Consider the following 19,788-nt stretch of genomic DNA (forward strand, 5'->3'; position numbering starts at 1 on the left):
CTCAGCCAGTCCAACCTAGCACCCAGTCCAGTCAACCAGACCTTGGCACTAAGTGCCCCATCCAGGCTTTGCTTCAACACCTCCAGGGACAGTGACTCCACCACCTCCCTGGGCAGCCCATTCCAATGCCAATCACTCTCTCTGCCAACAACTTCCTCCTAACATCCAGCCTAGACCTCCCCTGGCACAACTTGAGACTGTGTCCCCTTGTTCTGTTGCTGCTTGCCTGGCAGAAGAGACCAACTTTCCAGATAAGGTGGTAAATTATCTCAGTGACCAGCTCCTTACTGTAGGCTTAGAGGACAGGTAATCCATAGGTGCCTGAAAAATATGTTCAGTCATGTGGAGCAGAGGCAGCTCCCTAATGCAAGGTGCCTCAGGTAAAAGAGTGGGGTTTTTATCACTTCCCCTTGCCAAGTCAGTGGTCTGAATCATCTCCTTACAGCCCACATAAATCTAGCTTTGGGTCATGCTATGCAGAAGTAATGGGAAGTGAATTGCTGCTGCCCTTTCCTAATTGCACATCTTTAATTAAGGAAGGGTACAAGGAGGCACTTGAAATGCCAACCTCAGCAAATAACAGACTCCACCACTAGAGAGAATGAGTTATAACTTGACAGAATGAAATTGGTTTTCTTTTCATTAATGTGGTTGGTAGTATTGCAAGAGAGCCAATGGCATCCTGGCCTGGATCAGAGCGGTGTGGCCAGCAGGACAAGGGAGGTTATTCTTCCCCTGTATTCAGCACTGCTCAGGCCACACCTTGAGTGCTGTGTCCAGTTCTGGGCTCCTCAATTCAAGAGAGATGTTGAGGTGCTGGAACATGTCCAGAGAAGGGCAACAAAGCTGGAGAGGGGCCTGGAGCACAGCACAAAGGCATCCAAAAAAGAATTCCAACAAATAATGTTTGCGGAGATTCACAGAATCAAGCAGGTTGGAAGAGACCTCGAAGATCAGCCAGTCCAACCTAGCACCCAGCCCTAGCCAGTCAACCAGACCATGGCACTAAGTGCCTCAGCCAGGCTTTGCCTGAACACCTCCAGGGACAGAGACTCCACCACCTCCCTGGGCAGCCCATTCCAATGCCAATCACTCTCTCTGACAACAACTTCCTCCTAACATCCAGCCTAGACCTCCCCTGGCACAACTTGAGTCTGTGTCCCCTTGTTCTGTTGCTGCTTGCCTGGCAGAAGAGGCCAACCCCACCTGGCTACAGCCTCCCTTCAGGCAGTTGTAGACAGCAATGAGCTCTGCCCTGAGCCTCCTCTTCTGCAGACTACACACCCCCAGCTCCCTCTGCCTCTCCTCATAGAGTTTGTGCTCCAGGCCCCTCACCAGCTTTGTTGCCCTTCTCTGGACACCTTCCAGCACCTCAACATCTCTCTTGAATCGAGGAGCCCAGAACTGGACACAGCACTCAAGGTGTGGCCTGAGCAGTGCTGAATACAGGGGAAGAATAACCTCCCTTGCCCTGCTGGCCACACTGTTCCTGAGCCAGCCCAGGATGCCATTGGCTCTCCTGGCCACCTGGGCACACTGCTGCCTCATCTTCAACTACTCTCTCCCAGCACCCCCAGGTCCCTTTCCTCCTGGCTGCTCTCAGCCACTCTGTCCCCAGCCTGTAGCACTGCTTGGGGTTGTTGTGGCCAAAGTGCAGAACCCTGCTCTTGGCCTTGTTCAGCCTCATCCCATTGGCCTCTGCCCACCCCTCCAACCTGTTCAGGTCCCTCTGCAGGGCTCTCCCACCCTCCAACAGATCCACATCTGCTCCTAGCTTGGTGTTGTCTGCAAACTTACTGATGCTGGACTCAATCCCCTGGTCCAGATCATCAATAAAGCTATTGAACAGGACTGTGCCCAGCACTGACCCTTGGGGCACACCACTAGTGACTGTCATAAAAAGCTATTCAGTTTTCATACTTATCTCTGAGCAATGTTCATTCTTGCTCTAACTACTTGTTGTGTTTTCAAAGCTCTTTTTTCCACAGCAAAGGTGTGCAGGCATCATTCACAAAGGAGTACTCAGTTTTTCCTGACAGAAGCAGGTTTCCTAAGCCTGGCAGTGCTGTGATGCTTTTTGTGCATAGTTTCTGGAAGCAAAACTAATCCCATCTTTTTTTTTCCAGAGGTGTTAATTATTTCTCATTTGCCCTCTTTACTGGTAGGAGTTCTGTGGAATCTGTCCTCCTGCGATGCACTGAAAATGCCAATCATCCAGGATGCCCTGGCAGTGTTGACCAATGCAGTGATCATCCCTCACTCTGGATGGGAAAACTCTCCGCTGCAGGATGATCACAAAATCCAGCTCCATTCATCACAGGTGCTGCGCAACGCCACTGGGTGCCTAAGGTGAGTGCAGAAAAGCATTTGCTATGCCTCACTCCTCTGGGGTTTGGCTCACATTGGTTTTTCTCATTCTTAAGCATCTCTAAAGCAAATAATTTGTGTGTCAGCAAAGATAATGATATTAAGGGCTGTAAGCCTAAAGTCAGAAGTTAATTAGGGGACAAACCTCAAGCCATTCTAAAACCAATCTCTGGAAGTGCAATGCCAGGCACAAGTCCAGGCTGGGCAGTGAGTGGCTGGAGAGCAGCCCTGAGGAGAGGGACTTGGGGGTGCTGCTGGACCAGTAGCTCAGCAGGAGCCAGCAGTGTGCACTTGCAGCCCAGAAAGCCAAGCAGAGCCTGGGCTGCAGCAGGAGAAGTGTGGCCAGCAGGTGGAGGGAGGTGACTCTCCCCTTCTACTGTGCTCTGCTGAGACCCCAGCTGGAGTACTGCATCCAGTTCTGGAGCCTCCATTACAGGAGGGATGTGGAGATGCTGGAGAGTGTCCAGAGCAGGGCCAGGAGGATGCTCAAAGGCTGCAGCAGCTCTGCTGTGAGCACAGACTGAAAGAGTTTGGGCTGTTGAGTCTGGAGAAGAGGAGGCTGTGAGGTGACCTTCTTGTGGCCTTCCAGGATCTGAAGGGGGTCTACAAAAAAGCTGGGGAGGGACTTTTTAGGCTGTCAGGGAGTGCCAGGACTGGGGGGAATGGAGCAAAGCTGGGGGTGGGTAGGTTCAGACTGGACATGAGAAGGAAGTTGTTGAGCATGAGAGTGGTGAGAGGCTGGAGTGAATTTCCCAGGGCCCAGGTTGAGGCCCCATGGCTGGAGGTGCTTAAGGCCAGGCTGGTTGAGGCTGTGGCCAGCCTGATCTAGGGTAAGGTGCCCCTGCCTGTGGCAGAGGAGTTGGAATTTCCTGATCCTTGTGGTCCCTTCCAACTCTGACTGATTCTATGATTCTATCTACCCAAGAAAGGGAAGAAACAGAATTGCACAGAGATTGTATGCCCCCTCAATTCCACCAGAGATAATCAATGAATAGTAAGGCTCAGGTTCTTTGATGTTCATCTCTGGATTTGTACATTAACTGGCTTGTCTTCTCTTGAGACTATTTGCAGCACTAGGCAGTGGGCAAAAGGAACATGTGAAAACACACAGCTCTGCATAGTAAACAGAAGGCAGGGTGTACTCCTTCAGCTTTCCCTCATTCTCTTACAACAGACTGCTTCAAATCTGAAGAAACTTCCCCTCAAGAGCAAGAGGATAATTTTGTCTCTTTGCTTAGCCTGAGAATTTTCAGCAGAGATACTTGTTTGAAGTACACTGAGCTTGCTTCATCCTTCTGGATAAGGCAGCCAGAGCACAGAGTAAATGTTTTATCACCCTCTTTCAGAGTGGTTGGAGCGTGTGACCTGCCTCACTCCGAGCACAGGAGTAATTGATGGCAGCCACTAAAGCTGAGCCAGTGCTCTTCTCCTGCGAGAGGGCTTTGGTGGCATTCCACATTTCTGCACCTTGGTGAGCTTCTGGCAGCTCTGAGAAGTGCTCTCCTGCAGTGTCCTTAGCACTGAAGCACTAAGAGCTCCAGTCCCCACTAACCACACTTACAAACTTCATTACTTTTATCTGGTTTGGAACTGTTTTCCTAGGACAACACCGAGTGAAGTCAGTAAATAAAACTGGTGCATAAGTAAATGAAACAACTACCTGAAGGGAGGCTGTAGCCAGGTGGGGTTGGTCTCTTCTGCCAGGCAAGCAGCAACAGAAGAAGGGGACAGAGTCTCAAGTTGTGCCAAGGGAGGTCTAGGCTGGATGTTAGGAGGAAGTTGTTGTCAGAGAGAGTGATTGGCATTGGAATGGGCTGCCCAGGGAGGTGGAGTTGCTGTCCCTGGAGGTATCACAGTATCACACAGTATCATCAGGGTTGGAAGAGACCTCACAGATCATCAAGTCCAACCCTTTACCACAGAGCTCAAGGCCAGACCATGGCACCAAGTGCCACGTCCAACCTTGCCTTGAAGTGCCCCAGGGACGGCAACTCCACCACCTCCCCGGGCAGCCCATTCCAGTGTCCAATGACTCTCTCAGGGAAGAACTTTCTCCTCACCTCCAGCCTAAATCTCCCCTGGCACAGCCTGAGGCTGTGTCCTCTTGTTCATGGCTTGGATGGCAACACTTTGTGCTGGGTTAGGAACTGGCTGGAGGGCCAGACCCAGAGAGTGGTGGTGAATGGTGCCACATCCAGCTGGCAGCTGTCACTAGTTGTGTCCCTCAGGGATCAGTGCTGGGCCCCATCCTCTTTAACATCTTCATAGATGATCTGGATGAGGGCATGGAGTCAGTCATCAGCAAGTTTGCAGATGACACCAAGCTGGGGGCAGATGTGACTGAGTTGGAAGGCAGAAGGGCTCTGCAGCAGGACCTTGACTGCCTGGACAGATGGGCAGAGTCCAATGGGATGGGGTTCAATAGCTCCAAGTGCAGGGTGCTGCACTTTGGCCACAACAACCCCATGCAGAGATACAGGCTGGGGTCGGAGGTGTTGAAGAGAAGCCTGAATGAGGCACTCAGTGCCATGGTCTGGTTGATTGGATAGGGCTGGCTGATGGGTTGGACTGGCTGAGCTTGGAGGTCTCTTCTAACCTGGTTGATTGTATGTATAATTTGAGCTGCTGCCTGCTAAGCCTGCTTAGTTCATAAATCCACTAAGCTAAGGAAGGAAAAGCAGTCCAGTCTGCAGTGAAGCTCTTCCCAGTCAGTGTTGCTCCTTCAGACTCACTACACATTCCCACAGAGCACTTTTAGCACTTTGCAAGATCTTCCTTAATTACAGAGGGCAGTCTGTGGGAACATTGGGGAAAGAAAGTTGGAAGAGGCTAAATTAAGGTTTGATATAAAGAAGAAATCCTTTACAGTGTGAGTGATGAAACACTGGAGTTGTCCAGGAAAGCTTTGGAAGGCCCACACCTGGAGGTGTTGGAGACCAACTTGGCTGGGGTCTTGAGCAACCTGATCTAGTAGCAGGTTCCTGTCTGTGGCAGGAGGGTTGGAAGTAGATGACCTTCCAGCCGAAGCCATTCCATGTGTGCTTCTGTGTGAGGCTTTGTGTGTGTGCAGCTACAGAGTTGCCTTTGTTTGGTGCTCTTTAACAGGAGTCAAAAGGCAAGAGTCAGCACTGAATGTTGTGTTTCCTGTCTGCCAGGGCACTGCTTTCCACGGAGATTCTCTCAGAGCTGGTTGTAGTCATGAGATGGGCATCACATGGGTTGATACAGTGTGCTGAAGGCAGTATTTGGTATTGTCAGGAGCACAGGTGTGGCTGGTGAGAAGTAGGCTTAAAGGTTAAATGAGAGCTGAGGGTGGATTGCAGCCTTGCAGAAGGCAAGGAACTGCAGAAGAGCTGTTTGTCAGTAGTTCTCCTTCTGAGTGCCATTACAGTAGACTGTGCGTCCCCAGAGGAAGTTAGTGAAGGATAAAGACTGCCAATGAAATGAAAACAGCTCCTTAAGCTTCCTCCAGCAGAAGGGTCCATGCAATTCCTGCCTGTTCCTGATGTGTTCTGTGGCAGCCACTGGTGCCAGTGAGTGCTTCTGGAGTGTTGGTGTGCAGCTCTTACCTTCTTCTCAATGCTAATGTGGGTTCATGCGTGCTGAGCTTCCTACTGTTGTGTTAAGTAGTTTGCACTCTTCTATACCCAGTGTAGGAAATGCTGCTGATGTTCTGGGAGTTGTTTTTGTGCTGTACCCGAGGAAGCTGTGCTGTTAACTGACAATTAGCTGAAAATGGTAAAATAATAATTACAACATTAAGACTGAGTGTTTATTCATGAAAGAACAGACACCTTTGTAAGCTGTAATTATCTTTTTGCTAATTTGGTCTCTGACTGACACACAGGAGCATAAAATGCAGGAAGCTCTTCCCAGGCATAGCACGACTACAGTCACAGGATCACAGGATGTTAGGGGTTGGAAGGCACCCGAGGGCATCATCAAGTTCAACCCCCTTGCTAGAGCAGAACCACACAATCTAGCACAGATCACAGAGGAACACATCCAGACAGGCCTTGAAAGGCTCCAGAGAAGGAGACTCCACAACCATTCAGCCTGTCCAGGTCTCTCTGCAGGGCTCTCCTACCCTCCAACAGCTCCACAGCTGCTCCTAGCTTGGTGTCATCTGCAAACTTACTGACGCTGGACTTGATCACAGTATCACAGTATCATCAGGGTTGGAAGAGATCTCACAGACCATCAAGTCCAACCCTTTACCACAGAGCTCAAGGCCAGACCATGGCACCAAGTGCCACGTCCAATCCTGCCTTGAACAGCTCCAGGGACGGCGACTCCACCACCTCCCCGGGCAGCCCATTCCAGTGTCCAATGACTCTCTCAGGGAAGAACTTTCTCCTCACCTCCAGCCTAAATTTCCCCTGGTGCAGCCTGAGGCTGTGTCCTCTCGTTCTGGTGCTGGCCACCTGAGAGAAGAGAGCAACCTCCTCCTGGCCACAACCTCCCCTCAGGTAGTTGTAGACAGCAATAAGGTCACCCCTGAGCCTCCTCTTCTCCAGGCTAACCAATCCCAGCTCCCTCAGCCTCTCCTCGTAGGGCTGTGCTCAAGGCCTCTCCCCAGCCCCATCGCCCTTCTCTGGACACGCTCAAGCATCTCAATGTCCCTCCTAAACTGGGGGGCCCAGAACTGAACACAGCACTCAAGGTGTGGTCTAACCAGTGCAGAGTACAGGGGCAGAATGACCTCCCTGCTCCTGCTGGCCACACCATTCCTGATGCAGGCCAGGATGCCACTGGCTCTCTTGGCCACCTGGGCACACTGCTGGCTCATGTTCAGGTGGGTATCAATCAGCACCCCCAGATCCCTCTCTGTCTGGCTGCTCTCCAGCCACTCCAACCCCAGCCTGTATCTCTGCATGGGGTTACTGTGGCCAAAGTGCAGCACCCTGCACTTGGAGCTATTGAAGCCATCCCCTTGGACTCTGCCCATCTGTGCAGGTGGTCAAGGTCCTGCTGCAGAGCCCTCCTGCCCTCCAACCCAGCCACATCTGCCCCCAGATTGGTGTCATCTGCAAACTGGATCCTCTGGTCCAGATCATCAGTAAAGATATTGAACAGGACTGTGCCCAGCACTGATCCCTGGGGCACACCACTAGTGCCAGCTGCCAACTGGATGTGGCACCATTTACCACCACTCTCTGGGCCCTTGAGGCACCAATGGGAAGTTTGAGTTTGCTGTTTAGGTTAACACCCATGAGCGGATTTTAACACAGTGCCTGTGTTAAAATGAGCAGGGGAAAAAATGAATCTCTGCCTCCATGCAACATACAGCGGAATCAGGCTCTGAGATAAGAGCACTGTAGGGTTTTGTAAGAGGTTTGTTTTGCAGAAGAGCCAAGTTGTCAGCCATCATCCCTGGGGCATAAGCCAGAGGGTTAGACAGCATTGACAGTAGCACTGGTAGTGGAGAGTGATTGTTCATTGTCTTATATGGCCTGGTCTAGGTGGGATAAGTGACAGAGAGATTCCCTTCTTTTCTTACAGGCTGTTTCAAGTGGCAGTGCTGCACAGAGTCATTAGGCTGAAGGCCATGCTAGAGGATCAGTTCTTTCATCATCATTTAGGACAAGGAGCAATGGGTGTAAGCTGCAGCACAGGAGGTTCCATCTCAACACAAGGGGAAACTTCTTTACTGTAAGGGTCCCAGAGCACTGGCACAGGCTGCCCAGAGAGGTTGTGGAGTCTTCTTCTGTGAAGCCTTTCAAGGCCTGTCCTGGATGTGTTCCTCTGTGATCTGTGTTAGATAGGATTGTCCTGCTGTGGCAAGGGGTTGGACTGGATGATCTCATGATCTCCTTGGGTTGCTTCCAACCCCTGACATCCTGTGAGCCTGCAATCTCTTAGTATGCACATAAAGCCCTTTGTAGATAAGATGAAGTGACATAATCAGGGGTAGGATACATCCTCTGGCAATTCTAGGTTGGACTTGATCTCCTTGAGTCCCTTCCAACCCCTAACATCCTGTGATCTCTTAGTATGCACATAAAGCCCTTTGGAGATAAGATGAAGTGACATAATCAGGGGTAGGATACATCCTCTGGCAATTCTAGGTTGGACTTGATCTCCTTGAGTCCCTTCCAACCCCTAACATCCTGTGATCTCTTAGTATGCACATAAAGCCCTTTGGAGATAAGATGAAGTGACATTATCTGAGGTAGGATACATCCTCTGGCAATTCCAGGGTAACTGTTATGAAAATAGGACATGAACATATATATTTATCTCTTATGCTGAAGGCACAGTAGGTAAAGCAAAAAACCTTAGCTAAGTTTTAAGTATCACATGTGATCTAAGTGTGTGTGCATATATACTGACATATTTACATGTGTATTTACAGTTAGGCACTTCATGGTACTCAGGGGTTTTACAGGTGCTTAGCTTAAAAACATCAGAACACTGTGAGGGTTTAGTAGTGGGAAGTGGCATAGATACCTGGACCTGAGCAAGGCCTTTGACTCTGTCCTGCACCACAGCCTGGTCTCCAAGCTGGTGACACATGGGTTTGATGAGTGGAGCACTGGATGGAGAAAGGACTGGTTTGATGGCCACACCCAAAGAGTGGCTGTCAATGGTTCCATGGCCAAGTGCAGGCCAGTGACAAGCAGAGTCCTTCAGGGATCAGTCCTGGGAGCAGTCTTGTTCAACATATTTGTGGGTGCCATGGAGAGAGGCACTGAGTGCAGCCTCAGCAGTTTTGCTGACCACAGCAAGCTGTGTGGTGCAGCAGAAAGGCTGGAGGGCAGGGATCCATCCAAAGGGAGCTGGACAGGCTGGAGAGGTGGGCACAAGCCAAGCTCAGGAGGTTCAACAACACCAAGTGCAAGGTGCTGCATCTGGATCAAGGAAATGCCAAGCACAAATCCAGACTGGGCAGCCCTGAGGAGAGGGACTCCTGAGAAGCTCAACAGGAGCCATCAGTATGCATTTGCAGCCCAGAAAGCAAACCAGATCTTGGGGAGAAGTGTGGCCAGCAGGTGGAGGGAGATGATTAACCCCCCTCTGCTCTGCTGAGACCCCACCTGGAGTACTGCATCCAGTTCTGGAGCCCCTGGGACAAGAGGGATGTGGAGATGCTGGAGTGTGTCCAGAGCAGGGCCAGGAGGATGCTCAGAGGGCTGCAGCAGCTCTGCTATGAGCACAGATTGAAAGAGTTGGGGCTGTTGAGTCTGGAGAAGAGGAGGCTCCCAGGTGACCTTCTTGTGGCCTTCCAGGATCTGAAGGGGGCTACAAAAAAGTTGGAGAGGGACTTTTTAGGCTGTGAGGGAGTGACAGGACTGGGGGGAATGGAGCAAAGCTGGAGGTGGGGAGATTCAAGCTGGACATGAAAAGGAAGTTGTTGAGCATGAGAGTGGTGAGAGGCTGGAGTGGGTTGCCCAGGGAGGTGGTTGAGGCCTCATGGCTGGAGGTGTTTAAGGCCAGGCTGGATGAGGCTGTGGGCATGGCAGGGGGCTTAGAACTGGCTGATCCTTGTGGTCCTTTCCAACCCTGACTGATTCTATGATTCTGTGATACTATTAATGGAGGTAGAGTGTGAAAATGAGAAAATGGAGGGGAGAGATTTTCAAGGCATGTCCATCACAGTCAATTCCTTGAAAGTTTCAGTACATACACAGTTGAAAAGCATTTGACTTCTACTTTTCTGTGCTCTGCTGTGACTTAAATTGTTTCATTCAAAGTAGCATTTCATGTTTGGTATTTAGAATCATCACATTGCTTTGCTTGAAAAACTGGTGGAGCACTGATTTTAAAGACTACTAACTCTGAGAAAGCACTGGATATGAACAAGAGAACAGAATCATAGAACTAACCAGGTTGGAAGAGACCTCCAAGCTCATCCAGTCCAACCTAGCACCCAGCCCTGGCCAATCAATCAGACCATGGCACTAAGTCCCTCAGCCAGGCTTCATTTGAACACCTCCAGGGATGATAATGAAATGTAATGAAACTTAATTAAATTGATTTGGGTACTTAAAGGTACAGTATATAGCAGTATGCTCCTCTGGAGGAAAAAAGCTAACTCAAAAGACTATGAGACTGCATTTCAGAAAGCAATTTGCCAGTCACAACAGTGAGAGGAAGAGCAAGGCAAAAAAAACAAACCCCAAAACAACCCAACACATTGAAAACAAATCCATTGCAATTCTCCTACAGAATGAAGGCATTTGTTAAGTGGCAGCAATTAATAGTGGGTGGCAACTGTATGCTGCAGGAGGGCACAGAACAGAGCACAGAAATACCACTACAGGTCCTTGTTGTGTCTTCCAAGGTATCCTCTACTGAGTGCTTCCCTATATTTTGGTTATAATCATAGAATCATCCAGCAATAGGTATGCAATAGGGTTAGCAGTAGGTATTTGGCACAGTAAGTTTAGACACCCTGACAAAACAATTATTTCCTTTGGCCACCAAGAATAGTATTTATGTCCAAGTTGATCAGAGAGATAAATCATAGAATCATAGAATCAAACCAGGTTGGAGGAGACCTCCAAGATCATCCAGTCCGACCTAGCACCCAGCCCTATCCAGTCAACCAGACCATGGCACTGAGTGCCTCATCCAGGCTTTGCTTCAACACCTCCAGGGATGGTGCCTCCACCACCTCCCTGGGCAGCCCATTCCAATGCCAATCACTCTCTCTGACAACAACTTCCTCCTAACATCCAGCCTATACTTTCCCCAGCACAACTTGAGACTGTGTCCCCTTCTTCTGTTGCTGGTTGCCTGGCAGAAGAGACCAATCCCACCTGACTACAGCCTCCCTTCAAGTAGTTGTAGCCAACAATGAGGTCAGCCCTGAGCCTCCTCTTCTGCAGGCTGCACACCCCCAGCTCCCTCAGCCTCTCCTCACAGGGCTGTGCTCCAGGCCACTCAGCTTCATTGCCCTTCTCTTGACAGTTCCAGCATCTCTGACAACAACTTCCTCCTGACATCCAGCCTAGACCTCCCCTGGCACAACTTGAGTCTGTGTCCCCTTGTTCTGTTGCTGCTTGCCTGGCAGAGGAGCCCAACCCTCATGATATTCCAAGTGCTCTGCTTTGTGATTCTTTATCTTCTCTATTAAAATTTCTAAGTAGCTGATCCGAATGAGATGAACCTCATGATCTAATGAACTGATTTGTGTTGCAATTAATTGTGCTCATCTGATTAGTCCACAACCAAAGCTGATTTGCCATCCTTTCTTTTCAAGGCTCTGCACTGATAATGTTTTCTTCAAGACTGTAAAATTGATGCAGGCAGGCACTTGAGACTCAGATGTGACAGAGAGATTGTTTTGTACTTTGATGGAATCATCTTACTTAAGCAATCACGAGTCTATTTATGTGTTTCTCCACGTTGATGGGATTGCTTTCTGCAAGTCCTGTGGGTTTTTTTTCCCTTGGAACCTAATCTTTTTCTTTGGAACCTACTGGTAGGATTTTCAGACTGGTAACTCTACTAAGGAACTCTATGTTTGTGATGTGATCTTGGTGATTATGATTTTCACTTGATTTAAAAAAACTGAGGAAAAGAGCTCTGTAAGTTTCCAATATTTTATTTAAAACACTACAGATAATGAAGTTCAATAGCTCCAAGTGCTGGTGCTGCACTTTGGCCACAGCAACCCCATGCAGAGATACAGGCTGGGGTTGGAGTGGCTGAGAGCAGCCAAACAGAGAGGGATCTGGGGGTGCTGATTGATACCCACCTGAACATGAGCCAGCAGTGTGCCCAGGTGGCCAAGAGAGCCAATGCCATCCTGGCCTGCATCAGGAGCAGTGTGGCCAGTAGGACAAGGGAGGTTATTCTGCCCCTGTACTCGGCACTGCCCAGGCCATACCCTGAGTGCTGTGTTCAGTTCTGGGCTCCTCAATTCAAGAGAGATGTTGAGGTGCTGGAACTGTCAAGAGAAGGGCAACGAAGCTGGTGAGGGGCCTGGAGCACAAACCCTGTGAGGAGAGGCTGAGGGAGCTGGGGATGTGCAGCCTGCAGAAGAGGAGGCTCAGGGCTCACCTCATTGCTGTCTAGAACTCCCTGAATGGAGGCTGCAGCCAGGTGGGGTTGGTCTCTTCTGCCAGGCAACCAGCAACTGAAGAAGGGGACACAGTATCAAGTTGTGCCAGGGGAGGTCTAGGCTGGATGTTAGGAGGAAGTTGTTGTCAGAGAGAGTGATTGGCATTGGAATGGGCTGCCCAGGGAGGTGGTGGAGTCATCGTTATCAATGGATGAGGCACTTAGTGCCATGGTCTGGTTGACTGGATAGGGCTGACAGAGTGGACTGGATGATCTTGTATGTCTCTTCCAACCTGGTTGATTCTGTGCTTCTAAATACCATATATGAAGTTTGCTACAGGTGGGATTGGTTCACACCACAACTTAAACCATTTCCTGCATGCACTATATGTAATTCAATATGCTATATGCAAGGCAGTGTATTTACACAGAACTTGCACTTTGAGTGAAAACACCTAGCAAAGGGCTAGAGGGAGGGTTAGAAAGATGCATCTATTTCACTATTTGATCATACCTTTTGCATAATGGTTTGGGTTTTTTTTTTAGGAAGGCAATTTATTTTAAGATGCTTACTGCAGTTTAGTGTCATTTCCACCATGGATCTCTTCAAGGCATTTTGAAAGAGCTAAGGACTGTTTAGAAGACAATTGCTTCACAGATCCCACTGAGTGGTCATTAAAAGCACTGAATTTAGCCTCAGGTTTTCACATGCAGCATCACAGCAGTAAAAAGCAACCTGGTGAGTGCTGGACTTGGCAGGCTGATTGCTCTGTTGTTTTGGAAATGAAAGGTATGGCTGAATAATCAAAGCTCCATCACACCAGCATAGCATTTAATAGAAAGGTTAATAACCAAGGCTCTATCCACATTAGACTGTCAGCTGTTTGACTAAGTGCAAGATCTGCTTGTGAAGTGAAATGAAGACGTAAGAGAGAGAAGTCTGAGGCCAAATTCCTTGGTGATACAAAATGCTGCTTTAATTATAGTCAAACTATTCTAATTAATGAGAGAGAATTTGCCCCCAAACCTGTGTTATCCTTAATCCACATACAGGATTGACAAATTATTACTCCTCTGAAGAATGAGTTGCAGATAAAGAAAGCTATAAGTGATATGGTAAAGACATTTAACAAGAAGAAGTGCTGCATTGAACTGTCATTCAAACTGAGCAGACCCACAAGATGAATCTGTGGCAGTGACTGACAGACCTATGTTAATTTACTTTTACTTTCAAATAATAATCTGACTGTGTTGATACTAATCAGGAGCAGTGTGGCCAGCAGGACAAGGGAGGTTATTCTGCCCCTGTACTCAGCACTGGTCAGACCACACCTTGAGTGCTGTGTCCAGTTCTGGGCCCCTCAATTCAAGAGAGATGTTGAGATACTGGAACATGTCCAGAAAAGCTGGTGAGGGGCCTGGAGCACAGCCCTGTGAGGAGAGGCTGTGAGGGAGCTGGGGGTGTGCAGCCTGCAGAAGAGGAGGCTCAGGGCAGACCTCATTGCTGTCTACAACTACCTAAAGGGAGGCTGTAGCCAGGTGGGGTTGGTCTCTTCTGCCAGGCAAGCAGCACCAGAAGAAGGGGACACAGTCTTAAGCTGTGGCAGGGGAGGTCTAGGCTGGATGTTAGGAGGATGTTATTGGCAGAGAGAGTGAATGGCATTGGAATGGGCTGCCCAGGGAGGTGGTGGAGTCACTGTCCCTGAAGGTGTTGAAACAAAGCCTGGCTGAGGCACTTAGTGCCATGGTCTGGTTGATTGGAGAGGGCTGTGTGATAGTTTGGAGTGGGTGATGTTGGAAGTCTCCTCCAACCTGGTTGATTCTATGATTCCATGAATGTATCTGTCTCTTTCTAGTGAAACTTAAGTCTGTGTATTTTAAAGCTTGCACTCAGTGTATGCAGCTGTGGGCAATAAAGAAGCTTGGACATGTTAGAAGAGAGTTGGACCTGTTAATACAGGCTGTTATATTTGATTCCATTTAGAAAGATTCAGTAGTTTTCCTTGTTTGGTTTGGGGGTTTGATTGTTTGGGGTTTTTGGTTGGTTGGTTTGGTGTTTTGTTTTAGTGGTGCCAAAAAAGCAATGTGCTGAGAACACTTCCTCAGCATCCTCCTATTGTACTTTGTGCAGTTACTCTTTTAGGGCTGGGTGGAACTCTCTTTCTCTATCTTTCTGGAGGGTGGGAGAGTGGAATATCAGGTAGAAGTCCCCTAATCCCACTTGTCATTACTGCCCACCCAGCAATGCACTTCTCAGATCCATGATTCTGATTTTCCTATGCATGTTGCCCTTCCAGAATTTCAGGTGGAGCTGTCGTGGTCTACTCAAAGACTACTGTAGTGTACACTGTAAGCAGAGGCTCCACTACTGCAAATGCAGGCTGCAGACATTGGTTTAGGAAAACCATGCTCTATGATTTTACCTTCTGATTCCTGTCACTCAAAAGGGAAGTCAAAAGGTTTCTGTCACTTCAGAGGAAGAGCTAATAGAAGATGTTTCGAGTTGATGCTCTCTAGACCCCAATTCCTGGGTGGCAGAATAAGATTTCCTCATAAACTGGAAGAAAATCCTTCATCTGCTGCTCTTACAGCAGGAGAGAGAGAGGAAAGAGGTATTAAGTTTAGAGATCAGAAGAAACAGACAACACAAATCTCATATGCCAGTTTGAAGGGCACACTTCTGATGTGTAGTGTGGGATGAAGTGGGGAGTCTGAAGGAGAAAGGAAAGCATGAATTTGGATGCTAGGGAGAGAAAGGAACCTGTTGTAGTGTTCCTGGGCTGGTTTTTGCTGTTGTTGTTTGCTTGTTTTTGTCAGGGTAACTGCAGGGGTTAAAGGAACAGTACTGAATTAATTGGGGCAGCTTATGTGTGGGAGAGCAGTACTAATTAGGACTGTGTGGGGTATTCAAGCATGGATGGAAAATCATATGTGTTTAGGGAGCAGAATCAATTATGGAGCTGCACTGGAGGGGCTGAGGGATTGTCCAATTATAAGATTATCTGATTACGGAAATTCTTTAGGGGACCAGGAATGGGGTTTTTTTAGATGATAGAGAGGCAGAACGGGATGGAGTGCTTAAAGAAAGAATTGAAACCTGTTCTTAAGTCCTCTCACCTTCATCCATCTAAAATTCATTCTTCCTTCCCATGATTCTCATTCTTTCTTCCATCACTGTTGCAAAGGAAATTGAAAATGGCATGAGGAAGAAGATGCCTTGCCTTCTTCCCCAGTGAAAGGGCCAACACTCTCCTTCCCACTTCCATGCATTGAAATAGAGCTTCTCTTCTCTGTTCTTCATCCATATAAACCTTAGCAGTGAGGAGGGAGAACCAACAGGTGAGGCACCTCAGCAGAGGAGTTCTCTGCTCCTCCCATAGGAGACTGCAAAGATTTGCTCTGACCCTGTGATTTCTAACTCACTCATTTCTGAATCCAAACTGCTCTGCAAATCTCAATGTGATTTTACACGGGGAGGCTTGATGTTAGCAAGCACAGAATCTGTTGAGACATGCAGGGTTCTACAGTGTGGCCACAACAACCCCAAGCAGCACTACAGGCTGGGGACAGAGTGGCTGGAGAGCAGGCAGGCAGAGAGGGAGCTGGGAGTACTGGTAGAGAGTAGCTGAAGATGAGGCAGCAGTGTGCCCAGGTGGACAGGAGAGTCAATGGCATCCTGGCCTGGATCAGGAGCAGTGTGGCCAGCAGGACAAGGGAGATTATTGTTCCCCTGTGCTCAGCACTGCTCAGGCCACACCTTGAGTACTGTGTCCAGTTCTGGGCTCCTCAATTCAAGAGAGATGTTGAGGTGCTGGAAGGTGTCCAGAGAAGGGCAACGAAGCTGGTGAGGGGCCTGGAGCACAGCCCTGTGAGGAGAGGCTGAGGGAGCTGGGGGTGTGCAGCCTGCAGAAGAGGAGGCTCAGGGCTGACCTCACTGCTGTCTACAACTCCCTGAAGGGAGGCTGTAGCCAGGTGGGGTTGGGCTCTTCTGGCAGGCAACCAGCAACAGAAGAAGGGGACACAGTCTCAAGCTGTGCCAGGGGAGGTCTAGGTTGGATGTTGTTAGGAAGTTGTTGTCAGAGAGAGTGATTGGCATTGGAATGGGCTGCCCAGGGAGGTGGTGGAGGCACCATCCCTGGGGGTGTTCAAGAAAAGACTGGATGAGGCACTTAGTGCCACGGCCTGGTTGACTGGCTAGGGCTGGGTGCTAGGTTGGACTGGCTGAGCTTGGAGGTCTCTTCTAACCTGGTTGATTCTATGATTCTATGACTTTTCTAATCCCAGGAGATTTCTTTGACAAAACCTCTTAGAGTATTTAAAAAATGGCTTCTCTATGCATAGGCATCTTTGAAAAACTTTTATCACTGCTGCACAAGCAAAAGAAACAAAACTCATCAGCCCTTCTCCAAATGTTAACAGCCTGTGAGCCTTCCAGCTCAGGTCCTGCAAGCTGCTTGGCCTCTCTGCCCCTTCTTGTGGAGGACCTAATGAGTTCCATTTCTTCCTCTCTCTGCTACATTTCCTGAGCTCAATTCACAGCCGTCTTCATTATTCACAGCTCTGAAGTGATGAAGGGAGAAAAGGAGTGTTTGATGTGTCTGCCAGTGGTGAGGTTTCAGGAGGGGAGGTGGTGACCCTTGCTGTTTCCTTGCAGGAATGTCAGCTCTGCTGGAGAAGAGGCCCGAAGGAGGATGCGGGAGTGCGATGGCCTGACGGATGCATTGCTGTACGTGATCCAGTCTGCTCTGGGGAGCAGTGAAATTGATAGTAAGGTTTGTCATCTTTGTCTTATCAGGAGTGAGAAATGCAGGTATTTAGGGTACCTCAGGACTCTAAAGTGACAGGGTTTGGGTTTGATGAATGCACTGTGAGAGATGCCCTAGCAAAGCATGATGTAGCCCATATCTTTTCTTGGTTTCTGTCAAGCTGAGTCTTATTCTGAGCCAAGTATTTGATTGGTGTCAACCTGTGTACTGTGCACAGGTGAGCATGTTATCCTCTCACTTGAATTACCAAAGGAGAAAATAGGATGCTGGTTTAAGAGTTACATTCCATGCAAAATTCCTTTCATTGCTTTGCCAGGTTTTAACCTTAAAATTGATTTCAAGTACTCAGCATGAGACAGGTTTCATAACAGTAAGGCTTACAAGGCAAGCAAACAAACTGAAACCAGACAAAAAGGGCAATTGACAGGCACTTTTGCACTACAACCAACATGTTGTCTTCAGTGAAGGGGATCAATGAATGCTCTCAGTAACAACTCTTTTAAGATCTGTTTTAAAGACAGCTTTACCCTTATGGAAGTACTGGGATATAACTGTGCTGCTTCCAGAGGTGAAAGGCTCTGCCTAATTAAGAAGCTTTCAGACATTTAGAAATTGAAGATTTCTAATACATTCAAGTATTCCAGAGAAGAAGAAGAAGATCACTTTCAAATGCCTTTTGGTTTTTAGATGTGGGGAAAAAAGGGCAGCCTAAGTCATATAGGAAGGGAAAAAAGAAGAGGAAAAACTACTCTTCCTGTTTTCCTTCCCTTATACCTCCTCAAGCTTCTAACTGTACAAAATAAAGCAGTTGTGCAGCTAAATACCAAAGCAGATTATTTAAACTCAAATAAATTTAAACAGGAAGAGTGCAGCTAAATACCAAAGCAGATAAATACCAAAGCAGATTATTTAAACTCAAATAAATTTAAACTCAAATAAATTTAAACAGGAAGAGTAGTTTTTCCTCTTCTTTTTCCCATATATGAAGGGAAAAAGAAGAGGAAAAACTACTCCCATTTTCCTCTTCTTATACCTCCTATCTAGCAAGCTTCTAACTGCACAAAACAAAGCAGTTGTGCAGCTAAATACCAAAGCAGATTATTTAAACTCAAATATTCCAGAGAAGATCAGTTTCAAATACCTTTTGCTTTCAGATTGGGGAAAAAAAGGCAGCCTAAGTCCTATATGAAGGGAAAAAGAAGAGGAAAAACTACTCCCATTTTCCTCTTCTTATACCTCCTGTCTAGCAAGCTTCTAACTGTACAAAACAAAGCAGTTGTGCAGCTAAATACCAAAGCAGATTATTTAAACTCAAGTATTGCAGAGAAGATCAGTTTCAAATACCTTTTGCTTTCAGACTGGGAAAAAAAACGGCAGCCTAAGTCATATATGAAGGGAAATAGAAGAGGAAAAACTACTCCCATTTTCCTCTTTTTATACCTCCTGTCTAGCAAGCTTCTAACTGCACAAAACAAAGCAGTTGTGCAGCTAAATACCAAAGCCTGTTACCTTGCAGCTTTAGCCTAAAGTAGATTGTTTTAACTCAAGTATTCCAGAGAAGAACATCACTTTCAAATGCCTTTTGCTTTCATATTGGGGAAAAAAAGGGCAGCCTAAGCCATATATGAAGGGAAAAAAGAAGAGGAAAAACTACTCCCATTTTCCTCTTCTTATACCTCCTATCTAGCAAGCTTCTAACTGCACAAAACAAAGCAGTTGTGCAGCTAAATACCAAAGCAGATTATTTAAACTCAAGTATTCCAGAGAAGATCAGTTTCAAATACCTTTTGCTTTCAGATTGGGGGAAAAAAAAGGCAGCCTAAGTCATATATGAAGGGAAAAAGAAGAGGAAAAACTACTCCTATTTTCCCCTTCTTATACCTCCTGTCTAGCAAGCTTCTAACTGCACAAAACAAAGCAGTTGTGCAGCTAAATACCAAAGCCTGTTACCTTGCAGCTTTAGCCTAAAGTAGATTCTTTTAACTCAAGTATTCCAGAGAAGAACATCACTTTCAAATGCCTTTTGCTTTCAGATTTGGAATAAAAAGGCAGCCTAAGCCCTATATGAAGGGAAAAAGAAGAGGAAAAACTACTCCCATTTTCCTCTTCTTATACCTCCTGTCTAGCAAGCTTCTAACTGCACAAAACAAAGCAGTTGTGCAGCTAAATACCAAAGCCTGTTACCTTGCAGCTTTAGCCTAAAGTAGATTATCTTAACTCAAGTATTCCAGAGAAGATCAGTTTCAAATGCCTTTTGCTTTCAGATTTGGAATAAAAAGGGCAGCCTAAGCCATATATGAAGGGAAAAAAGAAGAGGAAAAACTACTTTTCCTGCTTTCCTTCCCTTATACCTCCCTTCTAGCAAGCTTCTAACTGCACAGTTGTGCAGCTGAACACCAAACACCATTGTGTAGCCTCTTACCTTGCAGCTTTAGCCTAAAGGAGATTAAGTCAATTTAATATTTAAATATCTGCCTTGTCAAAACCTTTTGAACCTGGTTTTGAAAATGCTGCTATTGTAACAAAAAATCCCCTGTGTGTATTTTAAAGTTAATGTTGTTTTCCAGGTGCCATGACAATTGCCCTGTTAGATGGTTATGTATGGTGTTAGTGACTGAACCCCAAACTACTGAGAAAGACATTCCTG

The 19,788-nt window shown here is 47.5% G+C and overlaps 1 protein-coding gene across 4 annotated transcripts in view; it reads left to right on the top strand.

The window, feature by feature from the left end:
* Positions 1–19,788, top strand: part of CTNND2 (catenin delta 2) — a 704,219-nt gene that overhangs the window by 573,252 nt on the left and 111,179 nt on the right. For all 4 annotated transcript variants that reach the window (XM_064160790.1, XM_064160789.1, XM_064160792.1 and 1 more), the window contains 2 exons: positions 2,166–2,349; positions 17,030–17,147. In XM_064160790.1, coding sequence (XP_064016860.1) covers positions 2,166–2,349; positions 17,030–17,147 — 302 coding nt within the window. The remainder of the gene's footprint in view (positions 1–2,165; positions 2,350–17,029; positions 17,148–19,788) is intronic.

Source organism: Pogoniulus pusillus, chromosome 21 (genome assembly GCF_015220805.1).
Source record: "Pogoniulus pusillus isolate bPogPus1 chromosome 21, bPogPus1.pri, whole genome shotgun sequence".
Lineage (NCBI taxonomy): Eukaryota > Metazoa > Chordata > Aves > Piciformes > Lybiidae > Pogoniulus > Pogoniulus pusillus.